The 19913-nt window shown below is 46.9% G+C and overlaps 1 protein-coding gene across 2 annotated transcripts in view; it reads left to right on the forward strand.

The window, feature by feature from the left end:
* Positions 1 to 19913, forward strand: part of utp20 (UTP20 small subunit processome component) — a 25138-nt gene continuing 5225 nt past the window's right edge. The window contains exons 1-48 of one of the 2 annotated variants that reach the window (XM_061250888.1): positions 1 to 179; positions 487 to 567; positions 730 to 796; positions 929 to 1061; positions 1332 to 1520; positions 1913 to 1994; positions 2115 to 2252; positions 2933 to 3088; positions 3282 to 3431; positions 3611 to 3745; positions 3883 to 3960; positions 4110 to 4288; positions 4541 to 4678; positions 4765 to 4853; positions 5003 to 5108; positions 5347 to 5497; positions 5742 to 5804; positions 6314 to 6472; positions 6695 to 6771; positions 6908 to 6987; positions 7088 to 7349; positions 7484 to 7657; positions 7863 to 7953; positions 8339 to 8424; positions 8568 to 8693; positions 8982 to 9148; positions 9540 to 9748; positions 10411 to 10554; positions 10718 to 10797; positions 10913 to 11148; positions 11544 to 11688; positions 11990 to 12077; positions 12157 to 12300; positions 12412 to 12465; positions 12577 to 12729; positions 13138 to 13293; positions 13431 to 13571; positions 13678 to 13815; positions 14615 to 14754; positions 14850 to 14938; positions 15023 to 15321; positions 15470 to 15609; positions 15710 to 15866; positions 17862 to 17960; positions 18311 to 18478; positions 18643 to 18809; positions 19207 to 19354; positions 19758 to 19874. In XM_061250888.1, the coding sequence (XP_061106872.1) occupies positions 135 to 179; positions 487 to 567; positions 730 to 796; positions 929 to 1061; positions 1332 to 1520; positions 1913 to 1994; positions 2115 to 2252; positions 2933 to 3088; positions 3282 to 3431; positions 3611 to 3745; positions 3883 to 3960; positions 4110 to 4288; positions 4541 to 4678; positions 4765 to 4853; positions 5003 to 5108; positions 5347 to 5497; positions 5742 to 5804; positions 6314 to 6472; positions 6695 to 6771; positions 6908 to 6987; positions 7088 to 7349; positions 7484 to 7657; positions 7863 to 7953; positions 8339 to 8424; positions 8568 to 8693; positions 8982 to 9148; positions 9540 to 9748; positions 10411 to 10554; positions 10718 to 10797; positions 10913 to 11148; positions 11544 to 11688; positions 11990 to 12077; positions 12157 to 12300; positions 12412 to 12465; positions 12577 to 12729; positions 13138 to 13293; positions 13431 to 13571; positions 13678 to 13815; positions 14615 to 14754; positions 14850 to 14938; positions 15023 to 15321; positions 15470 to 15609; positions 15710 to 15866; positions 17862 to 17960; positions 18311 to 18478; positions 18643 to 18809; positions 19207 to 19354; positions 19758 to 19874 (6414 nt within the window). In that variant the 5' untranslated portion in view covers positions 1 to 134. Of the gene's footprint in view, positions 180 to 486; positions 568 to 729; positions 797 to 928; positions 1062 to 1331; positions 1521 to 1912; positions 1995 to 2114; positions 2253 to 2932; positions 3089 to 3281; positions 3432 to 3610; positions 3746 to 3882; positions 3961 to 4109; positions 4293 to 4540; positions 4679 to 4764; positions 4854 to 5002; positions 5109 to 5346; positions 5498 to 5741; positions 5805 to 6313; positions 6473 to 6694; positions 6772 to 6907; positions 6988 to 7087; positions 7350 to 7483; positions 7658 to 7862; positions 7954 to 8338; positions 8425 to 8567; positions 8694 to 8981; positions 9149 to 9539; positions 9749 to 10410; positions 10555 to 10717; positions 10798 to 10912; positions 11149 to 11543; positions 11689 to 11989; positions 12078 to 12156; positions 12301 to 12411; positions 12466 to 12576; positions 12730 to 13137; positions 13294 to 13430; positions 13572 to 13677; positions 13816 to 14614; positions 14755 to 14849; positions 14939 to 15022; positions 15322 to 15469; positions 15610 to 15709; positions 15867 to 17861; positions 17961 to 18310; positions 18479 to 18642; positions 18810 to 19206; positions 19355 to 19757; positions 19875 to 19913 lie in introns of those variants that run through there. The other variant, XM_061250889.1, reaches the window with a different exon arrangement.

Consider the following 19913-nt stretch of genomic DNA (forward strand, 5'->3'; position numbering starts at 1 on the left):
AGAGGCATGCTTGTGTGTAAACATCAATGAAAACTCAACAACAGCCGCTTAAAAAAAATATATAAGGACGTGGTATATTATTTCCGATTAACGTTATAGAATAATCGTGAAGATACCATTTCCTCTACTTTAAAATGAAGACCAAATCGTCTTATCATAAATCTGAAAACACATTCAGGGTAAGTGCTAGCAGGATTTGCTTGGAGTTGCTCAGGTTGAAAGGAGATTGTGTTTAGAATAATGTGCTTTGAGATTATAACGTTATTTAGTGGTGTTGTTGACATGTATATTTACTTTCTACCTATCGTTACGTATTAAAATGATAAATGACCTTTTCAGGTGAATTAATAGATTTCGTTATAGCAAAGGGTAGCGAGTGGGGAAACTTGTTGGCTAACTAGCCAACCATTGACTGGTGCATTCGTTGTTTCTGCTTTACTTCTTGCGATTTAATGATCGTGGGGTTTGTTTCTTTACTGTTTACAGTTTCTCACGTTTTCTGAACGGCTTGCCAATGTGAATATCGATGTTATCCATCGCATCGACAGAACGGGCAGTTACGATGAAGTAAGTTACACATGTGAACGAAGCTTGACGTGCAGTTCGCTTCCTGGATTTGACCACAACTTCAATTTATTTCTGATACCGATGTTTGTAAGAAAGATGTTGCTGCTGTGATGGTGCCCTGTTGATGTGGAAATATTGTTGACATGGTTTTCTCACCCTTAGGAGGTAGAAACGTATTTCTTTGAAGGACTGACAAAATGGAGGGATTTGAATTTGACAGAGAATTTTAGTAAGTCAAATGCATGCCTCTTACTTTACCAATGTCGAATGTATAACCCGAACACCTCTCCCAGACACTATTGACAGCTGCGAATGTCAAAATATGCCAGTGATCATTTACACTGAATTATTTATTTTGCAGCAACCTTTTTAAAAGAAGTGATCAACAAGAGTCAGTCCTTCAACCTGCTCGTATTCCACCAGCAGTCTATAGTAGAGAGCCTAAAGACCCACCTTGGAGTGCGTGGCAGCCTGGCTTACCAGCCCCTGCTGGAGTGAGTATGGTCCATTCAGATGGGGATGGGGAGAGAGGACTTACTACCAATGATCAGTCTTTCATTTCAATAGGATACATTCTCTGAAAAGCTCCAAACTCTCATTCACGCTGCTGAAAATACAAAATAGTGTGTACACCTTGAGTGTCTGTGACCTGACCACTGTGTTCAGCTGCAGGGCTGGTTACACTGTCAGCCGGAGATCACAGCGCTGAAAATAAGGCCTGCGGTATGTCTCTTACTTATCTTGCTTGTCTTTCTTCCTTCAAGTCTGGTGGTGCAGCTGGCTCGGGACCTCCAGGTAGATTTCTACCCTCACTTCCAGGACTTCTTCCTCATCATCACCTCCATGCTGGAGACCCAGGACACAGAGCTGCTGGAGTGGGCCTTCACCTGCCTCTCGTACTTATACAAGTACCTATGGAGGCTTATGGTCAAGGACATGACTCAGATGTACTGGTGAGGATGGGGGAACCCCTTTTCATTTTCTATAGATTAGGACATGGTATGGCGCAATGTTGTTTGCTAGGTTAACACTAGTTATTGATTATATACTGGTTCTCTTCCTTCTTGGTGATATCTCACTTTTGTATTCCTGAGACTAGCGCTAATGTTCTCTACTTCTGTCTGTTGCTCTGGGTAAGAGCGTTTGCTAAGTGATTATAAAGCAATGTTGTATGTCAATATCATAATCAATATGACTTCTTTGCTGCAGGAAAATACCTTCTGTGGTTGTGGGGAGGGAAAGGGTGTTTGTTATGGGTCTGTCCATGTGCTCTTTTAGAAGGTTATGGCTCTTTATGGCATGTAGACTGGAAACTCCTTAATTTTGCCTCACTTTTATTTCACAGTTTATACAGCACACTCCTGGCTCACAAAAAAGACCACATACGCAACTTTGCTGCAGAAAGTTTTGCATTTTTGATGAGAAAGGTAAGACCTAGAGGAGCTTTGTTTTGGGTTGCTTGGTCAGCATTAATTTAGATATGCATGCATGCAAGTTCAACACGACAGTATTTAATGTATGTATGTTTTCTTTCCTGTGTGTTTCAGGTGCCTGATCTGGATGAACTCTTCACCTGCATGTTCCAGGACCTGGCTGATCACTCGCAGAAAGCAGAAGGTGTGGGACAGCTTCTGTTCCAGATGTGCAAAGGGGTCCGCAACATGTTCCACTCATGCGCCCACAAGGTAAGCGTAATCACTTTTTATAGTGATGGGAGAGTGATGTTTCCTGTGCCCTGTAACATTGGAGCTGCAGTGAGCTGTCAATGATTTACCTGTTTGAACTAGTGAGTTGCAGATGGTGTATGTTGCTAATGGGTTCATTATCATCATATAATCCCCATCATCATTGTCAACACAGTATTCTACTCCTGCATGGAAGATATGTCATCATCATCATCATCATATTACATCATAGCACCCTGACAATGAGCTTATATTGGTATACAAGCAGTGTCCCCTTCAGAAATGGGTGTCTACACATGACACTACTCCTCACCAGACTACATGCAAGTTCTGATATAATATAAGGGTAGAAAAAAGTATCTTGTAATGTGATGTAAATGTAATGAAAAACAAGACCTGTAATTCTTAAAATGGACAGAGATAAACAGCAAAGTTTTAGTGATCTTCAAAACACCCACTGAGGCTAAACATCATTCATACCCACACTGAAATACTTATGTGGCTGGCTCACTTACAAGGGGAGCTACTGAACAGTACTGTGACTGTTAACAATGCTATCTTGATTAAATAAATAAAAAAATAAATAAATAAAAAAATCTCTCTCTCTCTCAATGTCCTCACCTCCTGTCCACCCCCTCTATCTTTACCTACTGCCCTCCTGTCCCCTGACTCTTCCTCAGGCTCTTCCTGTCGCCATGCGAAAGCTGGGCCCTTCAGCTGAGGGCAGTGTGTCTCTACCCTGGACTGCTATTGGAGAAGCTCTGGATCACATGGCGGATGCAGCAGCCAATCATATCGACAAGGAACACTTACTGGTGCTCTGGGAGTGTCTAGAGGTGAGGGAGCGGTCTCTTTTTTTTTTTTTGTAGTGAAGGGTTGAGTAGGCAGGTCTACAGCTGAAGGAGGGGTCTCATAAGAGCAGGTGAGAGGGTCAGTGGGCAGGTTTCCAGATGAGGGAGTGCTACGGTGCTACTGCCTTACTCTGAAGACTTATGGCTTCACCCTGCTCTGGGGGGTGCCATTTTACAGGGCTGCTTGATGGAGGTGCTACAGAAGCTGGAGTCTGGAGGCGAGGGCGGCCAGGCCTCTGAACACATGGAGAGGCTCCTGCACATCTACCACACCCTGGTGGAGCACAGAGGTGGAGCCAAGGTCACCCGGCCAGAGTCAGCGTGTGAGGTGAGTACAACCTGTGTGGCCCAACTTCCCCACCATGTTCCCCACTGTGCTTATTTGAATTCGGTTGGCATTACCTGGTAGGGGTCACGTGTTTATGTGCTTGGTGAAATTGGCAGGCATTAACATCCAGGGATTGCTGATGGTTAATATAGAAACAACATTTTTACACCCCCACCCAGACCCTGGTCCGGCTGATCCAGGCCCCTCATCTTTCCTCATCGTGTCAAGTGTTACTGCTCGAGGTGACATCGTCACTGCTGCTTGGCGAGAACGTGTCCATGCCTGACGTTCTGATTCAGGGGCTGCTGAACAAGGTATGTGAACATGAACAGGGATTTGAATTCTTGTAGACTTTAGACTGCTTTGGAATTCTTGTAGACTTTAGACTGCTTCTTCCTTTTCACATTCTTAGAAATATGGATCCTCAGTTCTTATTGTCTTCTCCATACAGGTCTTCAGGAGTGGAAGAGACCAGGACATCATCCTACCCTTCGCTAAGGGCCTGTTTGACATGAAGCAGTTTGAACAGGTGAGGGCACAGACTGCCTGAAATGTGGTGGAAAGGGATCAGCCCGTTTAATCATGTTTGATTAGGTGTTTAATAGATACATATTTTGCTGAAATGAATAGTTTCAATGGGTCAATAAAGAAACATCAAAATCAAAATGTCCCCTCCAGCTCCTGCTGCCCAGTCTGTTGCAGTACCTGGAGCAGATGTTCAGCAGTGAGGACCGTGTGACTCGCCAGCTGGCCCTGGAACTCCTGGCCAGCCTCATCCTGGCCAAAGCAGAGCCACCTTCCGATGGCTCCCTGGCCTTTGAGAAGTACCCCCTGGTCTTCACCGGTCAGCTCCCCACGTGAGTGTCACCAGGCCTGAGGTTTTGTGTGGTGTTTCGCGTGTTACGCCTTTTTAGTTTTCTCCAGTATAGGACCAGAGCTGCTATATCCAGTGACTGCAGTGCATTGGGCTTCAATGGACATTTTATGTGTTGGTTTTGATGCCTTACCCTTGACAAGTACTGAACGTCAATTGCTTCAGTTAATGTCCAGATGTACAATTGGATTAGATAAGACCGTCTGTTGCCTAAAATATGATATTACTCCTCCAGGTTGTCCGAGTCCATGGAGGGTAAACAGCCCGTGTCCGTTCCTCAGTATGTACTGTCATTACTGGACCGGCCGAAGGAGGAGGCCGTCAGAGACCTCCCTCACCTCTGGGCAGCCCTGGTGGTCCTGCCTCACCTCAGGTAGGTTACGCTGGCATCCACAGCTTGCCTTGTTGCCCTGTGTCTCTGCTGTGTTACCTCGTCTCACTCTCACTCATGGTTTTCAGGCCTCTGGAGTCGGGCACGGTTATTCCCATGGTAACGGCGCTCATCGACTGCCTGTTGAATGATGTGGAGACTGGAGGCTTGGGAAAGGGTCAGTACTGGGGTGTCCTTTTTACGATGTCGGTTCATAGTTCCTCTAGTTTACCCTAACTCTACTCTGGTGTTGCTTTTCCTCTGGAAAGCTTGTCCTTATTGATTGTGGTGAATGTATGTCATTGCTGGTCTGTGTTTGTTCCCCAGGGGGCCTGTTTGTGGCCCGCCAGGCCGTCAGCACACTGCTGAGCTTCAAAGAGTCCGCTGAGGTTCTGGCCCTTGTGCCGGTGGACCGGGTCCGCAGCATTATCCAGTAAGAGCTCAGGACATCTTCTTTCTTTACCCCTCTGACACCCTACCCACTGCTTTTTGGGCTGTGAGCTTTGACATTTGGTTGTCTTTGTTATAATCTGCTGTGGTCAAAATGAGTCAGGTCAGGTCATAATTTTTGGCTGAATCTGAATTTGCTCCTGGTTTACTGTGTTTATGGTGTTTGAGGTGGAGGCATAGTGATATGTTTGGAATATGACCGTATACTTTGTGTACTGCAGGAAGTTCCCCACAGACCTCTCTGCTCTGTTGTTGGGGGACCTATACTACACCAGACTTTCCTTGAATGGCTGCTCTGCCCACCTCTCCCATGATGCAATGTTGGAGTTGTACCAGATGCTACACTCTAACCTCTCCTCCAATGTCTCTAAGGTACAAGACTGACAAAACAAAAATTCTCATGCGATTGGTAATTGGGTTGTGTTGCAGTGTTTGAAGCTACGGTGTGTTATGTGGTGTGTTTTGAGTAAATATGTAGTCAGGTGTGTTGTGATTTGTACAATTGTGTGTTTGAAGTAGCAATGTGGCAAGTATGTTGTGGTTGTATATTGTGGTCTGACATTGCATTCAGCTTATTTTATGTTTAATTGATTTGGGGGGTCTTGTCTTAATCCAGATTCGACTCCTAACTCTGAGGATTCTGACTCACTTTGAGGCAGACATTCCCAAGCAAACAGAGGTAAGCTTTCTGAAACCCCTTTTCATCATTTTGTTCTCTCTCACAACATTAAATGTGTTCTTGGCCTGTCCCACAACTCTTCTTCAGTTATGGTGGCAATTGCATGTACTTCCAAACAAGCCAGCTGCTGCCTCTCGACTGTTGTTGTGTAAAGCTGTGGCTAATTATGTACAGCCATGCATGGCTGCCAACCAGACTCACCATTTGGCACCACATTGTGGAACATGTCACTCCACTAACAAGGGCTTTAATCGGCCCTGCCACCCATCAGTTCAATGGTTACTGTCATACATACCATCTGTAATCCTACTTTTTCCAGTGATGTCACACAGGCTTACAGGTTTCATATTTAGTCAACACAACTAAAGACAACCCTCCTGACTAGGTCTGATAATGACCAAAGAAAGCATGGCCAAGAACTATAAAAAACACTCCCTTAGTTAAAGTATCCAGGTTCACATTGTGTGAGTTCCAGTGGATTTGGGCCTGACTGGTGCTGTTGTCTCCAGGGTGAAGAGAGCGTGGAGACGCAGTCGGTGTTCAGGCTGTGTCTGCAGGCGGAGCTGGTCCCTGCCTCGCTGCATGACTACAGGGAGAAGCTGCTGCACCTGCGGAAGCTGCGACACGACCTGGTGCAGCGTGCCCTGCCCCGGGGGCCCTTCCAACAGGTACGCACGTATTAATGAGCATCACGACCTGGTGCGGCCTGCCTCTGCCCCGGGGCCCTTCCAGCAGGTACACATGTATTAATGAGCATATAAGTACCGCACCGGGCTCATGCACACGCACGTATGTGAACAGAGACATCAACCTAACATCTGTAATATGTGTACAGTGTCTGAAAACAGTCGTGCCATCTGTTCCCTTATCAACGGTGTCCTCTCTCCCAGGTGCCCCTGCGTTATCTGATTGGAATGCTGTTCATCAATTTCAGCCCTCTCTGGGACCCAGTTATTGAGCTCTTGGTGTGAGTACCTGCTTCAGCATCCTCCTCCTGTCTTTCCCTGTTCTTCACTCCTAATGCCACCTGCCCTTCATCATTCCTCATGCCTGCTCCTCTTCCTCAACACTCAGCTTATGTGAAATGTCTCTTCTGTTCGCAGTACCCATGCCAATGGAATGGAAAATAAAGACTTCTGGATGGTCTTCTATGAGCACCTTGAAATGGTGGCTGTTCTAGCAGGTAAGTGTGGCACTGTATATGTGCTCTTCTTGTGTGACGTGTTCTGCACCCATCAGTGCATGCAGTCAGTTTCTCACCGTCCTCGGTCTGCACCCCTCAGAGAAGGAGCTTCACGAGGATGACGATGATGATGAGGACGAAGAGAGTGGAGCAGCGCAGGCTGCCCCTCCCGACATTGACGTGGTCGAGAGCGGGGACCTGGGGGTTCTGTTCCTGCAGCAGCTGGACCAGGCCTCCACCCCCGACGATCGCACGGACTTCACCAACTTCCGCTTCCTGCTGTGGAAGGCCATGGTGAAATTTCCCGACCGGGTGGAACCGCGTAGCCGGGAACTGAGTCCGCTGCTCCTGCGCTTCATCAGGTGAGTGTGCGGACATGGCTCTCGCTCCGAGGTTCCTCGGCCCTCTGAATATCTTCTCCCCTGCAGTCCGGTCCTCTTTAGTACACGACTGACATGCTTCTTCCCTGCCCCCTCTCCCCTTTGCCGATTGACAGTAAGGAGTTCTACCCAGCAGACCTGATGGTGGCTCCCATCCAGTGCCTTAGAAAGACAGATGATGCCACCACAGAACCTGAAAGGCCTGGTGAAGAAGAGCAGGAATCCACAGAGGAAGAGGAGGAGGTGCCCAAACAGGCAGTGAGAAAGACACCAAGGAGAGCAGCAGCAAAGTAAAGAAACTTCCGGTTCCTCATATTTGTAAACAAGAGAATTGTGAGAGAAGTACTGGAGCTTACATAGAAACTACCACCATTTTCTAATGTAATGTTCTATGCCCTAATGTGGTGTACACCACCACAGTTCCTGTGTTAATCAGTGAAGCTGTTTGGTGAGGTGAGGGGAGGTTCTGACCGTGTCATTTCTATTGACTCTCAGGCAGCTTATTGCTCACCTGAAAGTGTTCGCGAAATTCACCAACCCCCGTTCCCTGTACCTGGAACCTGACGTGCATCAGCTCTACACACAGGTAAGTGCATCTGTATAGAACTAATAATTAACTGACTGATTGAGTAACTGGAACAGTAAAAAAAAAAACAGGCGTTTTGCTCTTCAAAAGTTTTTCTTTACATAAATGCAACTCTAAAGTTTAATTCATGTAAAGAATTAAATCCAGAATTCCATTTTGTAGACACATTTAGTTTATGCAACAAGGACTGAATAGCACATGTATGACCGTAGATCGGCAAATTCTCTGTACTGAGTTAGTTATGCCTGGTTTAATCTCCATATACCTGTTGAAGTGAAATCAATTTCTGAATGTGATATATCCCTTTTCTCAAATTTGCCTGTTGCTTCAAATTAATTTCTGTACTCCTGGAGCCCACCTCATGGTCTTCTCTTGGCATGCCCAGTTGCTGTGTCATCAGGACCAACAGATCCAGAAGATGGCCCTGGAGTGTGAGCTGTCATACAAGCACCCCCACATCCTCCCCTACAAGTATGACTTTTACCCTCCTCTTCCCTCTCTCTACCTTCTCTCTTCCTGTTCTTTTCATCTGCCCAGGTTTATTCGGAGCCTCCGTAGAAACTATTTCAGTCCGCGATGTAACGGTAACCGTTTTTGTTTGCTTGCTTCCTCAGGGAAAATCTAGAGCGACTGCTGGACGATAAGCACTTCAAAGAGGAGGTTGTCCACTTCAACATTACCGAGGAAGGATCCACAGTGGAAGCGTCACACAGACAGGATCTCATCCCTGTGCTAATGAGGTGAGGGACCACCAGCTCACCATTTATCATAATGAATTCATTTTATATAGCTATAGTATCAGTAAAAAATGATAACTGTTAATCGCCTCGATAGGCACAGAAAATAATTTATTATAATTTGTGAAAACGAGTATATTTGTATTTGTTGATTTGTGGTCTTATGTTTTGTCTGTGATGCACTGTTATAGTACTGCACCGTTAAAACCGATCTGATGAGGTTGTTAGACGTAATTGGATTGTTGCCGTGATGTTTCAGTGTGGCCGCGGCTGTGATTTTGCTCCCTGCAGGATCCTGTACGGGCGCATGCGCAGTAAGACGGGCAGTAGGTCTCAGGGCAAGGCGAGCGCCGTCACGCGCTCCTCCATAGTGCTGCGCTTCCTGGCCGGCTGTCTGCCAGAGGAGCTGGGCATGTTCATCGACCTGCTGCTGGAGCCTGTCCGTCAGCACAGTCACGGTAGGACCTAGGGCTGGCCCTCTGCCCATACTCTGAGTTTCTCTCTCTCTGTCTCTCCTCACCCTTCTCTCTGTCCCTCTCCCTCTCATTCTCACTTTCTCTTTCTCTCCCTCTCTTTGTCTCTCTCTCCCTTTCGCTCTTATTCTCGCTTTCTCTCCCACTCTCTGTCTCTCATTCTAACTTTCTCCCCCTCTCTTTTCTCTCTCTCTCCCTCTTGCTCTTATTCTCCCTCTCACTCCCAAGATTATACTGACATTGTCAATACACAAAGCATTTTCTTAAATGATAAATATAGATTTTAAGGAAAGAAAGACATTTCTTCACCCACATAGCATAAAGTGTGTCTTATGAACTGTGAATGTTGAGTTCATGTTGTTTCTGTGCCCCTCAGGTACATGTGCGGCTGCAGTCCAGAGGGCGATTGAGCAGACTGACCTCTCTGCAATCCTTCCTCTGGGACGACAGCACAGTCTGCTGAACCTCGTGGACGTGGTCATCCAGAAGCTGGGTCACCTGATCCACCAATACCTGCCCAAGGTTCTGCAGATCCTGCTCTGTGTCACCGCCTCAGTGTCCACTGTGCTGGATCAGAGAGACCAGGTGTGCACTGTGTGTGTGTGTGTGTGTGTGTGTGCTGTGTGTGTGTGTGTGTGTGTGTGTGTGTGTGTGTGTGTGTGTGAGAGACCAGGTATGCACAGTGTGTGTGTGTGTGTGAGAGTCCAGGAATGCTGTGTGTGTGTGCGCGTGTGTGTGTGTGTGTATGTGTGTGAGAGACCAGGTGTGCACAGTGTGTGTGTGTGTGAGTGAGAGAGACCAGGAATGCACTGTGTGTGCTGTGTGTGTGCTGTGTGTGTGCGCGTGTGTGTCACCGCTGCACTGTACACTGTGCTGGATCAGAGAGACCAGGTATGCACTGTGTGTGTGTGTGAGAGACCAGGAATGCACTGTGTGTGTGTGTGTGCGTGTGTGTGCGTATGCGCGTATGCGTGTATGTGTCACCGCCTCGGCGTACACTGTGCTGGATCAGAGAGACCAGGTATGCACTGTGTGTGTGCCTGCGTGAGGGAGCGAGAGTCCATTTCCGGACTAAAGTTAGCAGTTGTGGTATGTGTGTGTCACCAAACTGCCACTGCTCTTTCAGTCATTTGCTGAGGTTTGTTTTTACCTGTGTACATGCTTATGGGTCTTTGCGTGTTGTCTGTCTGGGTGTGTATTCATGGTACATGTTCATGTTCAGTGCCTTGTGTTTATTTCCTGGACAGGTTAAAGCAGGCTGCATCAGCCCTCTGAAGAACCTGAGGCGCCTGGGAATCCTGCGGATCAATGACTTCTTCGACGGTTTTGAGTCGTACAGCTTCAGCGCTGATGAACTGGACGGCGTGTTTCTGGCTGTGGTCTGGACTCAGGTACAGCGCCCAAAACTTACAGGACTTACAGACAAAAGTTAGATGCTACTGTCTCTAACTGCACTGTAAGAACCAACTCTTCCGACTTCTGTGTATAGTTTGGCTGGGATTGCGTTACCACTGAGGTTTAATCCTGTTGCTCTGTGTCTGTGTCCCTCCCCAGGTGTGCCGCCTTCCCACAGAGAGCCCCTATGCCCCCACCCCCCTGCTCAAACTCATCCGTGTGTGGAGCCAGAACGCCAGGTGAGCTCACCTGCCTGTGGGAAGAGGCAGGAGTCCTGAGCTGACTGCAGTGGGTGGAATGGGTTCAGAATAAGTCGCGCGTTTCACACCTGACGTTTCCCTGTTTGCCTCTTAGGTATTTTCCTCTGCTGGGAAAGCAGAGGCCCGGTCACCCAGAGTATGACGTGCTGCTCAACGTCTTTGCCCTGCTCGCCGCCAAAAATGTTTCCCAGTCCACTGTTGCCATGGTGATGGACATTGCAGAAAGCCTGGTAACCACGCCTGACTTCCTGCCCACGGAGAAGGAGGCAGAGCTGTCTGTCAATTCCATCGTAGTCCCTGAGCCAGGCGACAGGAGTGACATAGCCGCAGGTACTGAACACAGCACACTGGCAGTTTTACTCTGGAGCAGTTTTACTGAGCGCAAACACTGTGATCTGTACCTGGATCAGGAGGAGGTTCACTCCATTTTTAATTTTGCCATGGCCACACAACACTGATGGGTGTAGCTTCTGAGAACAGCTGGGAGCCACTGTCAGTTGAGAACCTTCCACCTTTTTCTTAAGAAAAACAAAGTGATGTAGACGTGAGATATACTGTAGCTGATGTAAACACAAGATGAGTGTTTTATACTGGTTTCTGATAATGTTCCCAGTCATGAGAATATTGAAAGAGATTGAAAGAGAAACCATAAATAATGGACCAACTTTAGTCAAACTGTGAGCCTTCAAGTTCTCTAAGCCCTCAGCTCCCCCGTGTCCTTTCAGATGCACTGAACCTGGGTTCGAAGCTCCTCCTACCACACATCCCCACGCTGCTGCAGTACCTCAGTGGAGTGGTCCGTAACACCGACCGCATTAAGAAAAAGAAGTTCAGAGCTCAAGTGAACAAGGAGCTCAACATCCTCTCAAAGTAAGAGTCAATATCAGACCGTCTCACTGCTGTCTCTCCACAGACTGGAGTCTCACCATTGACCTTCGCTCTGAACTTTCGTCACACTGCAGGTTGACTATATTGCTCCTTCAGACTGGACACTAATAGTCCTCTTATATATAATTTATTTTATGCTTGGTGTGACCTGTTCCTCCTCCCTGTGTTAAACGTGAGCTGAACATATTTGCATCTATGTACACTGTCGATAATGTTGGAGAAAGTCATCTCTCTCTTCCAGAAGTGTGTGCATGCTGATCAGAAAGGTGACATTTTGTTGCAGGATCAGCAGATTTGTGAGCGATAAGGAGCAGAGCTCCATGCTGATCAAGCTCCTGCTGCCGCACCTCCACAGACCCCACACGGCCCAGGTGAGTCGGTCCGCTCCGCTGCTCCTCAGAGAGGTGCTGGCGACGCGCAGGGGTGACCGTCCTCTCTCTCCTCCTGCAGGAGACGCTGATGGACATCCTGGAGACGGTGCAGAACCTGCTGCGACGCTGCGCCGACCCCGTCTCCTTCCTCAAGCCCATGAGCCGACTCTTCTCCAGCATCCACAGCAAGCTGCCCCGCCAGGCCCTGTGTGTCTGCTTTCAGGTGGGTCCGACTGACCTCCTCCAGCCCCTATCCCCGTAGATCCTTTTTCATCTACGATGGGCGGACGCTCGATTTCACAACACGGGTCTCGTTTTTTTCCTTTTCGCGCAGACGTTATCGGACCTGGACAACGGACTGAAGTACATCACGGATGTGGCAGCGCAGGTAGGGTTCCTCCATGAGCCTCTCTCTTCCTCTCCCTCTGTCTTAGGCAGCTCTGCTGTCCTGGTGTCCATTGCTCACAATCCCATAATCCCACACTGTCTCCCGCTCCAGCTCAACGCCTTCGACAGCCGCCACCTGGATGAGATCCACTTCGACGTGCGCCTGACTGCCTTCCAGGGGGCAACGCAGCGCATCAAAGACATGGAGACTCTGGACATGAACTACCTGCACACACTCATGCACAACTGCTTCCACTCTTTTGAGGTGAGCCTCCTGACCACCCCGCAATATTCCAAAACTGATCTCAGTCAGCAGGTGGAGGATAACTGATCTCTCGAGAGTTAGATATAGACCTGGTTCAAATTGTTTTGGATTTGAATGCTTTACTGAGCTTGCCTGTTGTATTGAAACCTTTGAGGTACTCTCAAGTGCTAGCCCTGCTTTCTGGTCCTATTGGCAGGCAATTGCATCAGGCAATATCAATAGAGCACAGAAAAGTATCCAAAATCATTACTGGTTGGAAGACAGACCTCTGTAAGCTAGGTGGCGAGAAATTAATCTCCTCGAGGCTGGTAGAGGGCGACTCTTTACGCAGGTGGTGAGGTCAGTGAAAGGAGTTTTATGATCACTAAAGGTTGGTGTGTGAGGTTTCCTTCTGCTTCCTTCCTGCAGATTGGGGACATGTCCCTGGCAGACAGTGCCACCTCATGCCTGTCAGCTATCATCACACAACTGGCGTCGATGGAGCACAGTGAGGAGGAGTACAAAGAGATTGTGCAACACACCTTGCTGGACGCAGTACGGAGAGGCCTCCACAGCAAAATGGAGGTACAGCATGTTCTGTATTTATACACACTTCCTGTTACTGTCCATGTATCTTTTAGTTTCTGTTCCACCTCTGCATTTGCATCATGTCTTTCCTTGCCCCCATTCAATGTCCCTCTGTTGCCTTTTGTCCTCCTCAGACTGTCCAGCAGGACTACACCACGGTCCTCTCCTGTCTGGTTCGGACGTTCCCCTCCCGCCCGGAGTTCCGGGACCTGGTGCAGCTCACTGACTACAATGACCCTGAGTCTGACTTCTTTGAACACATGAAGCACATCCAGGTACACACCAAGCACTTCCGGGTCACGCAGCGGAGCCTTTACTTTAGTTTAGAGAGGATGCCTGTGGCGAGACGACATTCTGGAATGTTCTGTATGGTTTCCGCAGATCCACAGGAGGGGACGTGCCCTGCGGAAGTTAGCCAAGCAGCTGACGGAGGGAACGGTGGTGATGTCGCCCAAGTCGCTGCAGAACTACATCATGCCGTACGCCATGACGGCTCTGTTCAGTGAGAAGATGCTGAAGGTCGGGCTTGGATTCTTCTTTGAGCGTTTCTGAACTTGCTGTATGTTAGGCAAGGTGTTAACAGGCCTGTGTGTAATGCATGTTGGCATAATACATATTAGAATACTATTTAATGTAATTGCCATTAATAATAAGTAAATAGGATGAATTCCCATATAGACTAGAAAATACTTTTATTTTATATATGTATAATAATATTATTTTTTTTAAAGCTTTTTCCATGTGTTATTTATAAAACAGTGTGGTCTATTGTGCATGTGTTTCGTACACAGTACATGCCATCTTAATAAATCATAGCTGTGCATATTTTATTTAGTCACTTGTTGGAGTCATGCTGACACTCCACGCATGCAGACTTCAACAAGTCTTAATGCTCCTTGGCTATCTCCTCCCATCTAACAGAAATGACGTAAAACCCTTTAGATAAATTAGCCGTCTAGTAGCATTGATATGGCAAGTAACGTACGGTGGTGATAACGCGTCATTGTGTTATCTACAAAGACAGCTGTGTGGAATTGATTAGAGATTAGAGGATGTTATATATCATCAATTTAGACATATCTTTTTTATGTTTTTCCTAGGTATGAAGTCTGCTTCAAAAAAACCTAGCTGTCTGTCATTATCTAGTAGTGCGTGTGTCTCCATTTATGTTAATAGTTCAAGTCATTGAATCCCATCACTGTTAAATTGAAATCCTTGTTGCAGCCAAATTAGCACCATGCGTATAAGACATGAAATTTATGCTTTTGTATTTGTAAACTGATTGTGTAATGTTAATCTGTAACGTGTTTCCCTGCAGCATGAGAACATGACCTCAGCCTCTGTGGAGGTGATAGGCTCCGTATGCAGGTGTCTCACCTGGTCTCGGTACCTGTACTACCTCAAGTACTTTGTCCACGTGCTACAGACTGGACAGGCTGACCAGAAACTGGCTGTCAGGTAAAGCTAAAAAAGCTGCTCTGTGCATTCTCCTGTGTAGGCGTGCGGCTGCACGTGTGCGTGAATGGTGCGTGTTGATTGGCTCTGTCTTGCAGCCTGCTGGTGACCGTGCTGGAGGCCTTCCACTTTGACCGGGAGACCCTGGGGAGGGAGCTGGAGGCGATGAAGAGTAGGGAGGCCGAGAGTGAGTGAGCAGCGCAGAAAGAGATGAAGGAGGGCCGTCTATCTGCTGTCATGTGACTCACTTCTGCTCCGCCTCCCCCTGCAGCAGGTGCCACAGAGGAGGAAGGTGAGGAAGAGGATGGGGCCATGGAGATGGGAGAGAGCGACACTGAGGAGGCAGCGGAAAAGGCGGACGAAGAGCAGGGGCCACACACCGCAGAGAGGCCTGACGAATCCAAACCGGTGGAGGCCTCCGCGGAGAAGGCAACATCGGGCAGGGCAGTGGGGAAGGTTCCCAGTGGTCTCCCTCAGAGCAGAGAGGGACTGGAGTCTCTGATCACCTCCATCCACCAAACCGTCACTCAGAGCGTTCTGCCCAAACTGCACAAGTGCCTCACTGCCAAGGTCAGCACTGCATGCTCTGATGTCACTGTGCTGTAGCCCAAAGTGATGTCGCCCAAAACGAGTTGTAGTGTCAGTTCACAGGGCTCACTCAATGCTGTAGTGAGCAGGCAGATGAAGCCATTCAGATGTTTTTTCCTGTGACTTGCAGGTAAAGAGGGACGAGGAGCACAAGCTGGTGAAGTCCAAGGATGTGAAGGAGGAGGAGGTGGTGAGGGTGCCCATCGCCTTCGCCATGGTCCGCCTCATGCAGACCCTTCCGCAGGAGATCATGGAGGCCCACCTTCCTGGGTGAGGTGGCCCTATGTGCGCTGCGCTTCACAAAATACTGAGCTCATTGGCTTTATGTGGACTAACAGTATCATCTGTGTGTGTGTGTGTGTGTTGGCAGTATCCTGCTGAAAGTGTGTGTTCTCCTGAGGAATCGGTTCCAGGAGATTCGAGATGTGGCGCGAAACACCCTGGTCAAAATCATAGAGACGCTGGGCCGTCGCTACTTGCAATTCCTGCTGAAGGAGATGCAGAGTGTCCTGGTCAAGGGATACCAGGTGAAATGCAATGTGCTTTTGTGATGATGTGTGTATGTGACTTGAGGTGAATTATGGGATGTGTAGTACTCTAGGGAAATGGTAAATCAAAGATGGAAGATATAGTGTATTAAAAGGAAGAGACGAGTACGGTATTGTCACATCCATGGCTTTCACACCAAATTGAAATGGTTTTAAAAAAAACTATGTGAGGTGAGGTACTTCCAGGTGTTGGAGAACTTGCCACAGTTATTCTGCAGATTTTGGTTGGCTCCTTGCCTCTGATCTCAGACATCCTTGATCAAGTTTTTATGTAAAGAGTAGCCCAATTGCTTACAGTAATAGGTTACTTTTTAAAATTAAATACAAAAATGTCTCTCTAAAATTAAATATTTTGGGAAATGAATATTTGGAAATCTCAAATGTGTTCTTTTATACTAACACACTCAAAAAAATAAACATTTATATAATAAAGTCTAGGGTGCCTAAGACTTCTGCACAGTACTGTAACTTGGCTATGCTTATGAAGTACAAAGATTAGATATGTGCAGTAGATGTGCAAAAATAACCTTGTGGGATTTTTACGAATGTGCGTTTGAATTATGTGAAATGTGCTTGTATTATCCAACGATTTCATATTTCATACAAACTGATCATCTGAGGAACAGGCACAAACATTTTTTTCAAAGAATCCATCCTGTCAGTATCTTCTTATATACAACAAAATGGGTGCAGACAACCTTGAATTTAAATTGTCACACCCTCACCACTGGGCCCTGTAACTCACTCTAGTAGAGTTGATGATTTGTCTGTGTTGTCCTAACCTCTAGAGGTCTAGCTGACTTGCAGACCTCCCAAACGACATAGCACATTCTTGTATGATGTCTAACACGTGTCCCCATTAATCATAGAGAAAATCTAAGTGCAGCCTCAATGCACAATTGGTATGAATGGTAATTGTATGATTTATCAGAGATAAACAGAAGAATTTATGAATGGACTGAATGGTGAATTTGCCCGATGTGTCCAGTTTATGTGAATGGCATTGTGAATATTACATTACATTAATGGCATTTGGCAGACGCTCTTATCCAGAGCGACGTACAGTTTGTGTGTGTGTGTGTGTGTGTGTGTGTGTGTGTGTGTGTGTGTGTGTGTGTGTGTGTGTTTGTGAGAGCACACAATCAAGTACAGAATGCAGACATGCGGTTCCACTATCATTCTATGTAATTAAAGATACAGTTATCCAGAAGTACAGTTGTGTTCAAAATAATAACAGTGTGTTTAAAAACAGTGGGACTTTGCGGGGGCTTCTTGCCGATAGATTAGCTTCACACAGGCGTCTTCTAATTGTCACAGTACTCACCGGTAACTTCAGACTGTCTTTGATCACCCTGGAGCTGATCATTGGCTGAGTCTTTGCCATTCTGGCTATTCTTCGATCCATTCGAATGGTAGTCTTTCCTTTTCTTCCACGACTCTCTGGTTTTGCTTTCCATTTTAAAGCATTGGAGATCATTTTAGCCGAGCAGCCTATTATTCTCTGCACTTCTTTATACATTTTTTCCCTCTCCTATCAACATTTTAATCAAAGTACGCTGTTCTTTTGAACAATGTCTGGAACAACCCATTTTTCTCAGGTTTTCAGAGAGAAATGCATGCAAACATGTGCTGGCTTCATCCTTAAATAAGGGCCACCTGATTCACACCTGTTTTTTCACAGAATGAATGACCTCACTAATTGAACTCCACACTGCTATTATTTTGAACACGCTTCTTTCAATTAAGTATTCAATTACACAGACTCAGGAGCATGTGTATCATGAATGTTGGGTCTGTTGGTTTTCTATGACTCTACTACACCTACTGGTAAATTACTTGCCATGTAGTAATATATTTTCTACCAAAAACAGTGATTGATCTGGTAAGTCATGTTGGACTGCTATTATTTTGAACACAACTGTACATATCCCCCAGTACAAGATGAGCAGTAATGTTATGTTCACTGTCCTGCAGATCCACGTGCTGACCTTCACAGTCTACCAGATACTGTCTGCCCTGTGCCCCTCCCTGAACAGCGGAGACCTGGACCCCTGTATGGACCTGCTGCTGCAGGTCAAGAGCTCTTCTAACTTTTCTGCTGGACTATCACTCTAATTTTTTTACTTTGTTTAGTTTACAGCTCTGTTCAATATAAAGTAGACAACTTTAAAAAGTGGACAACATGTAAGCTTGTGTATTATTGACAAGTATGATTGGAAGAGATTTCAGCTTATTGAATGTGTTGTGGTTGAATGAAATGTAGTATTTTGTGTTAGTTGTATTTTGTGTTAGTTGACACAAAATAGTTGACAGTTGCTATACTGGCTGAAGACATACAGTAATTGTTGTGCCCAGATCGTCTGAAAGCAAGACTGTTAATACTAGTTGAATAACAGCAGATCTTCTATCCACACTTATCCCAGATCTTCAACAACGAGCTGTTTGGTTCCGTTGCTGAGGAGAAGGAAGTGAAAGGAATCATTTCCAAAGTGATGGAGGCACGTAGCAGCAAAAGTATGGACTCATATGAGCTGTTGGCACAGTTCTCCGGGAAGGAGCATGTCACTCAGCTCATCTTGCCACTCAAAGAGGTAGGAGGAAACATCCCTTACATATAGTATTATCTGAGGTCTGGTCCAAATCTCAATGTTTCGTATTTAAGCAATTCCCTTCACTCTCCCTCCTTCCCACCCTGCTTTTACTGTGCTTAGTTTGTCTTTGTGTCTTAAGTCGCCTTCTCCTTCGTCTCCTGTAGATTCTGGAGACCACGGCCAGTCTGAAAGTTGCTCGGAGAGTTCACGCCGTGCTACGGCGAATAGTGTCTGGACTTCTGCTGAACAAGAGTATGAACAATCAGTCCATTCTGCTGCTCAGCCATGGGCTGGTCAGCGAGAGCCTCCCGCTTCTCACCCAGAAGAACAAGTATGATGCATGAGTGGACATGCACTCACTCGCACACATGGATACTCAGAGACTCCTGTTACATTCACACGAATGGCATTTGGCAGACGCTCTTATCCAGAGCAACATGCAGTTGATTAGACTAAGCAGGAGACAATCCTCCCCTGGAGCAATGCAGGGTTAAGGGCCTTGCTCAAGGGCCGAACGGCCGTGCGGATCTCATTGTGGCTACACCGGGGATCAAACCACCGACCTTGCGTGTCCGAGTCATATACCTTAACCACTACGCTACAGGCCGCCCACATACTTTTACCCTTTCATACTATCAACTATGCATTCAATAACATGTATACTCTGTCTGGTGAGCAAGATAACATTTTGGTGTGTGGTGGAAATGTAATGGTTTTTCTTTTTGCAGGGAGAAGGCGTCTGTGAAGCCCCCCCCAGACCCCCGGCTGGCCCCAGCCAGCTGCCTCCTCCTGCCCCCGACGCCTAAAAGGGGTGGGAATAAAGCCCCAGTCAGCCGCCGCACCAACATGCACATCCTGGTGGACACTGGACTGAGGGTAATGCCATGCTGCTCCACTCACAGTATTTCTCAGTTAGGCTCAGGCTTTTTGAATCACATGAGAGTACTACATGAGAGCTAAGACCTGCTCTGAGAAGAACTTTGCCTCAGTGATGATAACAACTGGCTTTCAATTTCAGTGGTAACCCTCGACTGACTAAACTGACTAAAACCCACCTGGCAGAATGAGCTAACTCTGACTGTTACAGGCTCTGGTTTGGGGCATATTAGTTGATGCACCACTAAACTATGAGGGAGTCTTCAGATGAAGCAAGTAACATATTTCAGAATTGAGACAGATGCATGGGAATGGTGCATGTGTTTGTCTCAAAACTGAGGGGAGTGCCTGACACCCTCCTCCCACCCTGCTGAACAAGACTAACCTGCCCTCTTCCCTGCAGCTGTTGCACATGAGTCTGAAGAGGTCAAAGGTCAATTCGTCAGAAGCATTTGTTCTGGAAATGCTGGACCCGTTTGTCTCACTGCTGTTAGACTGCCTCTCCTCTATGCACGTAAAGGTGGGTCTCATCTTGTTATCTGTGGTTATGCGTGTGTGA

This window comes from Conger conger, chromosome 8, assembly GCF_963514075.1.
Source record: "Conger conger chromosome 8, fConCon1.1, whole genome shotgun sequence".
Taxonomy (NCBI): Eukaryota; Metazoa; Chordata; class Actinopteri; order Anguilliformes; family Congridae; genus Conger; species Conger conger.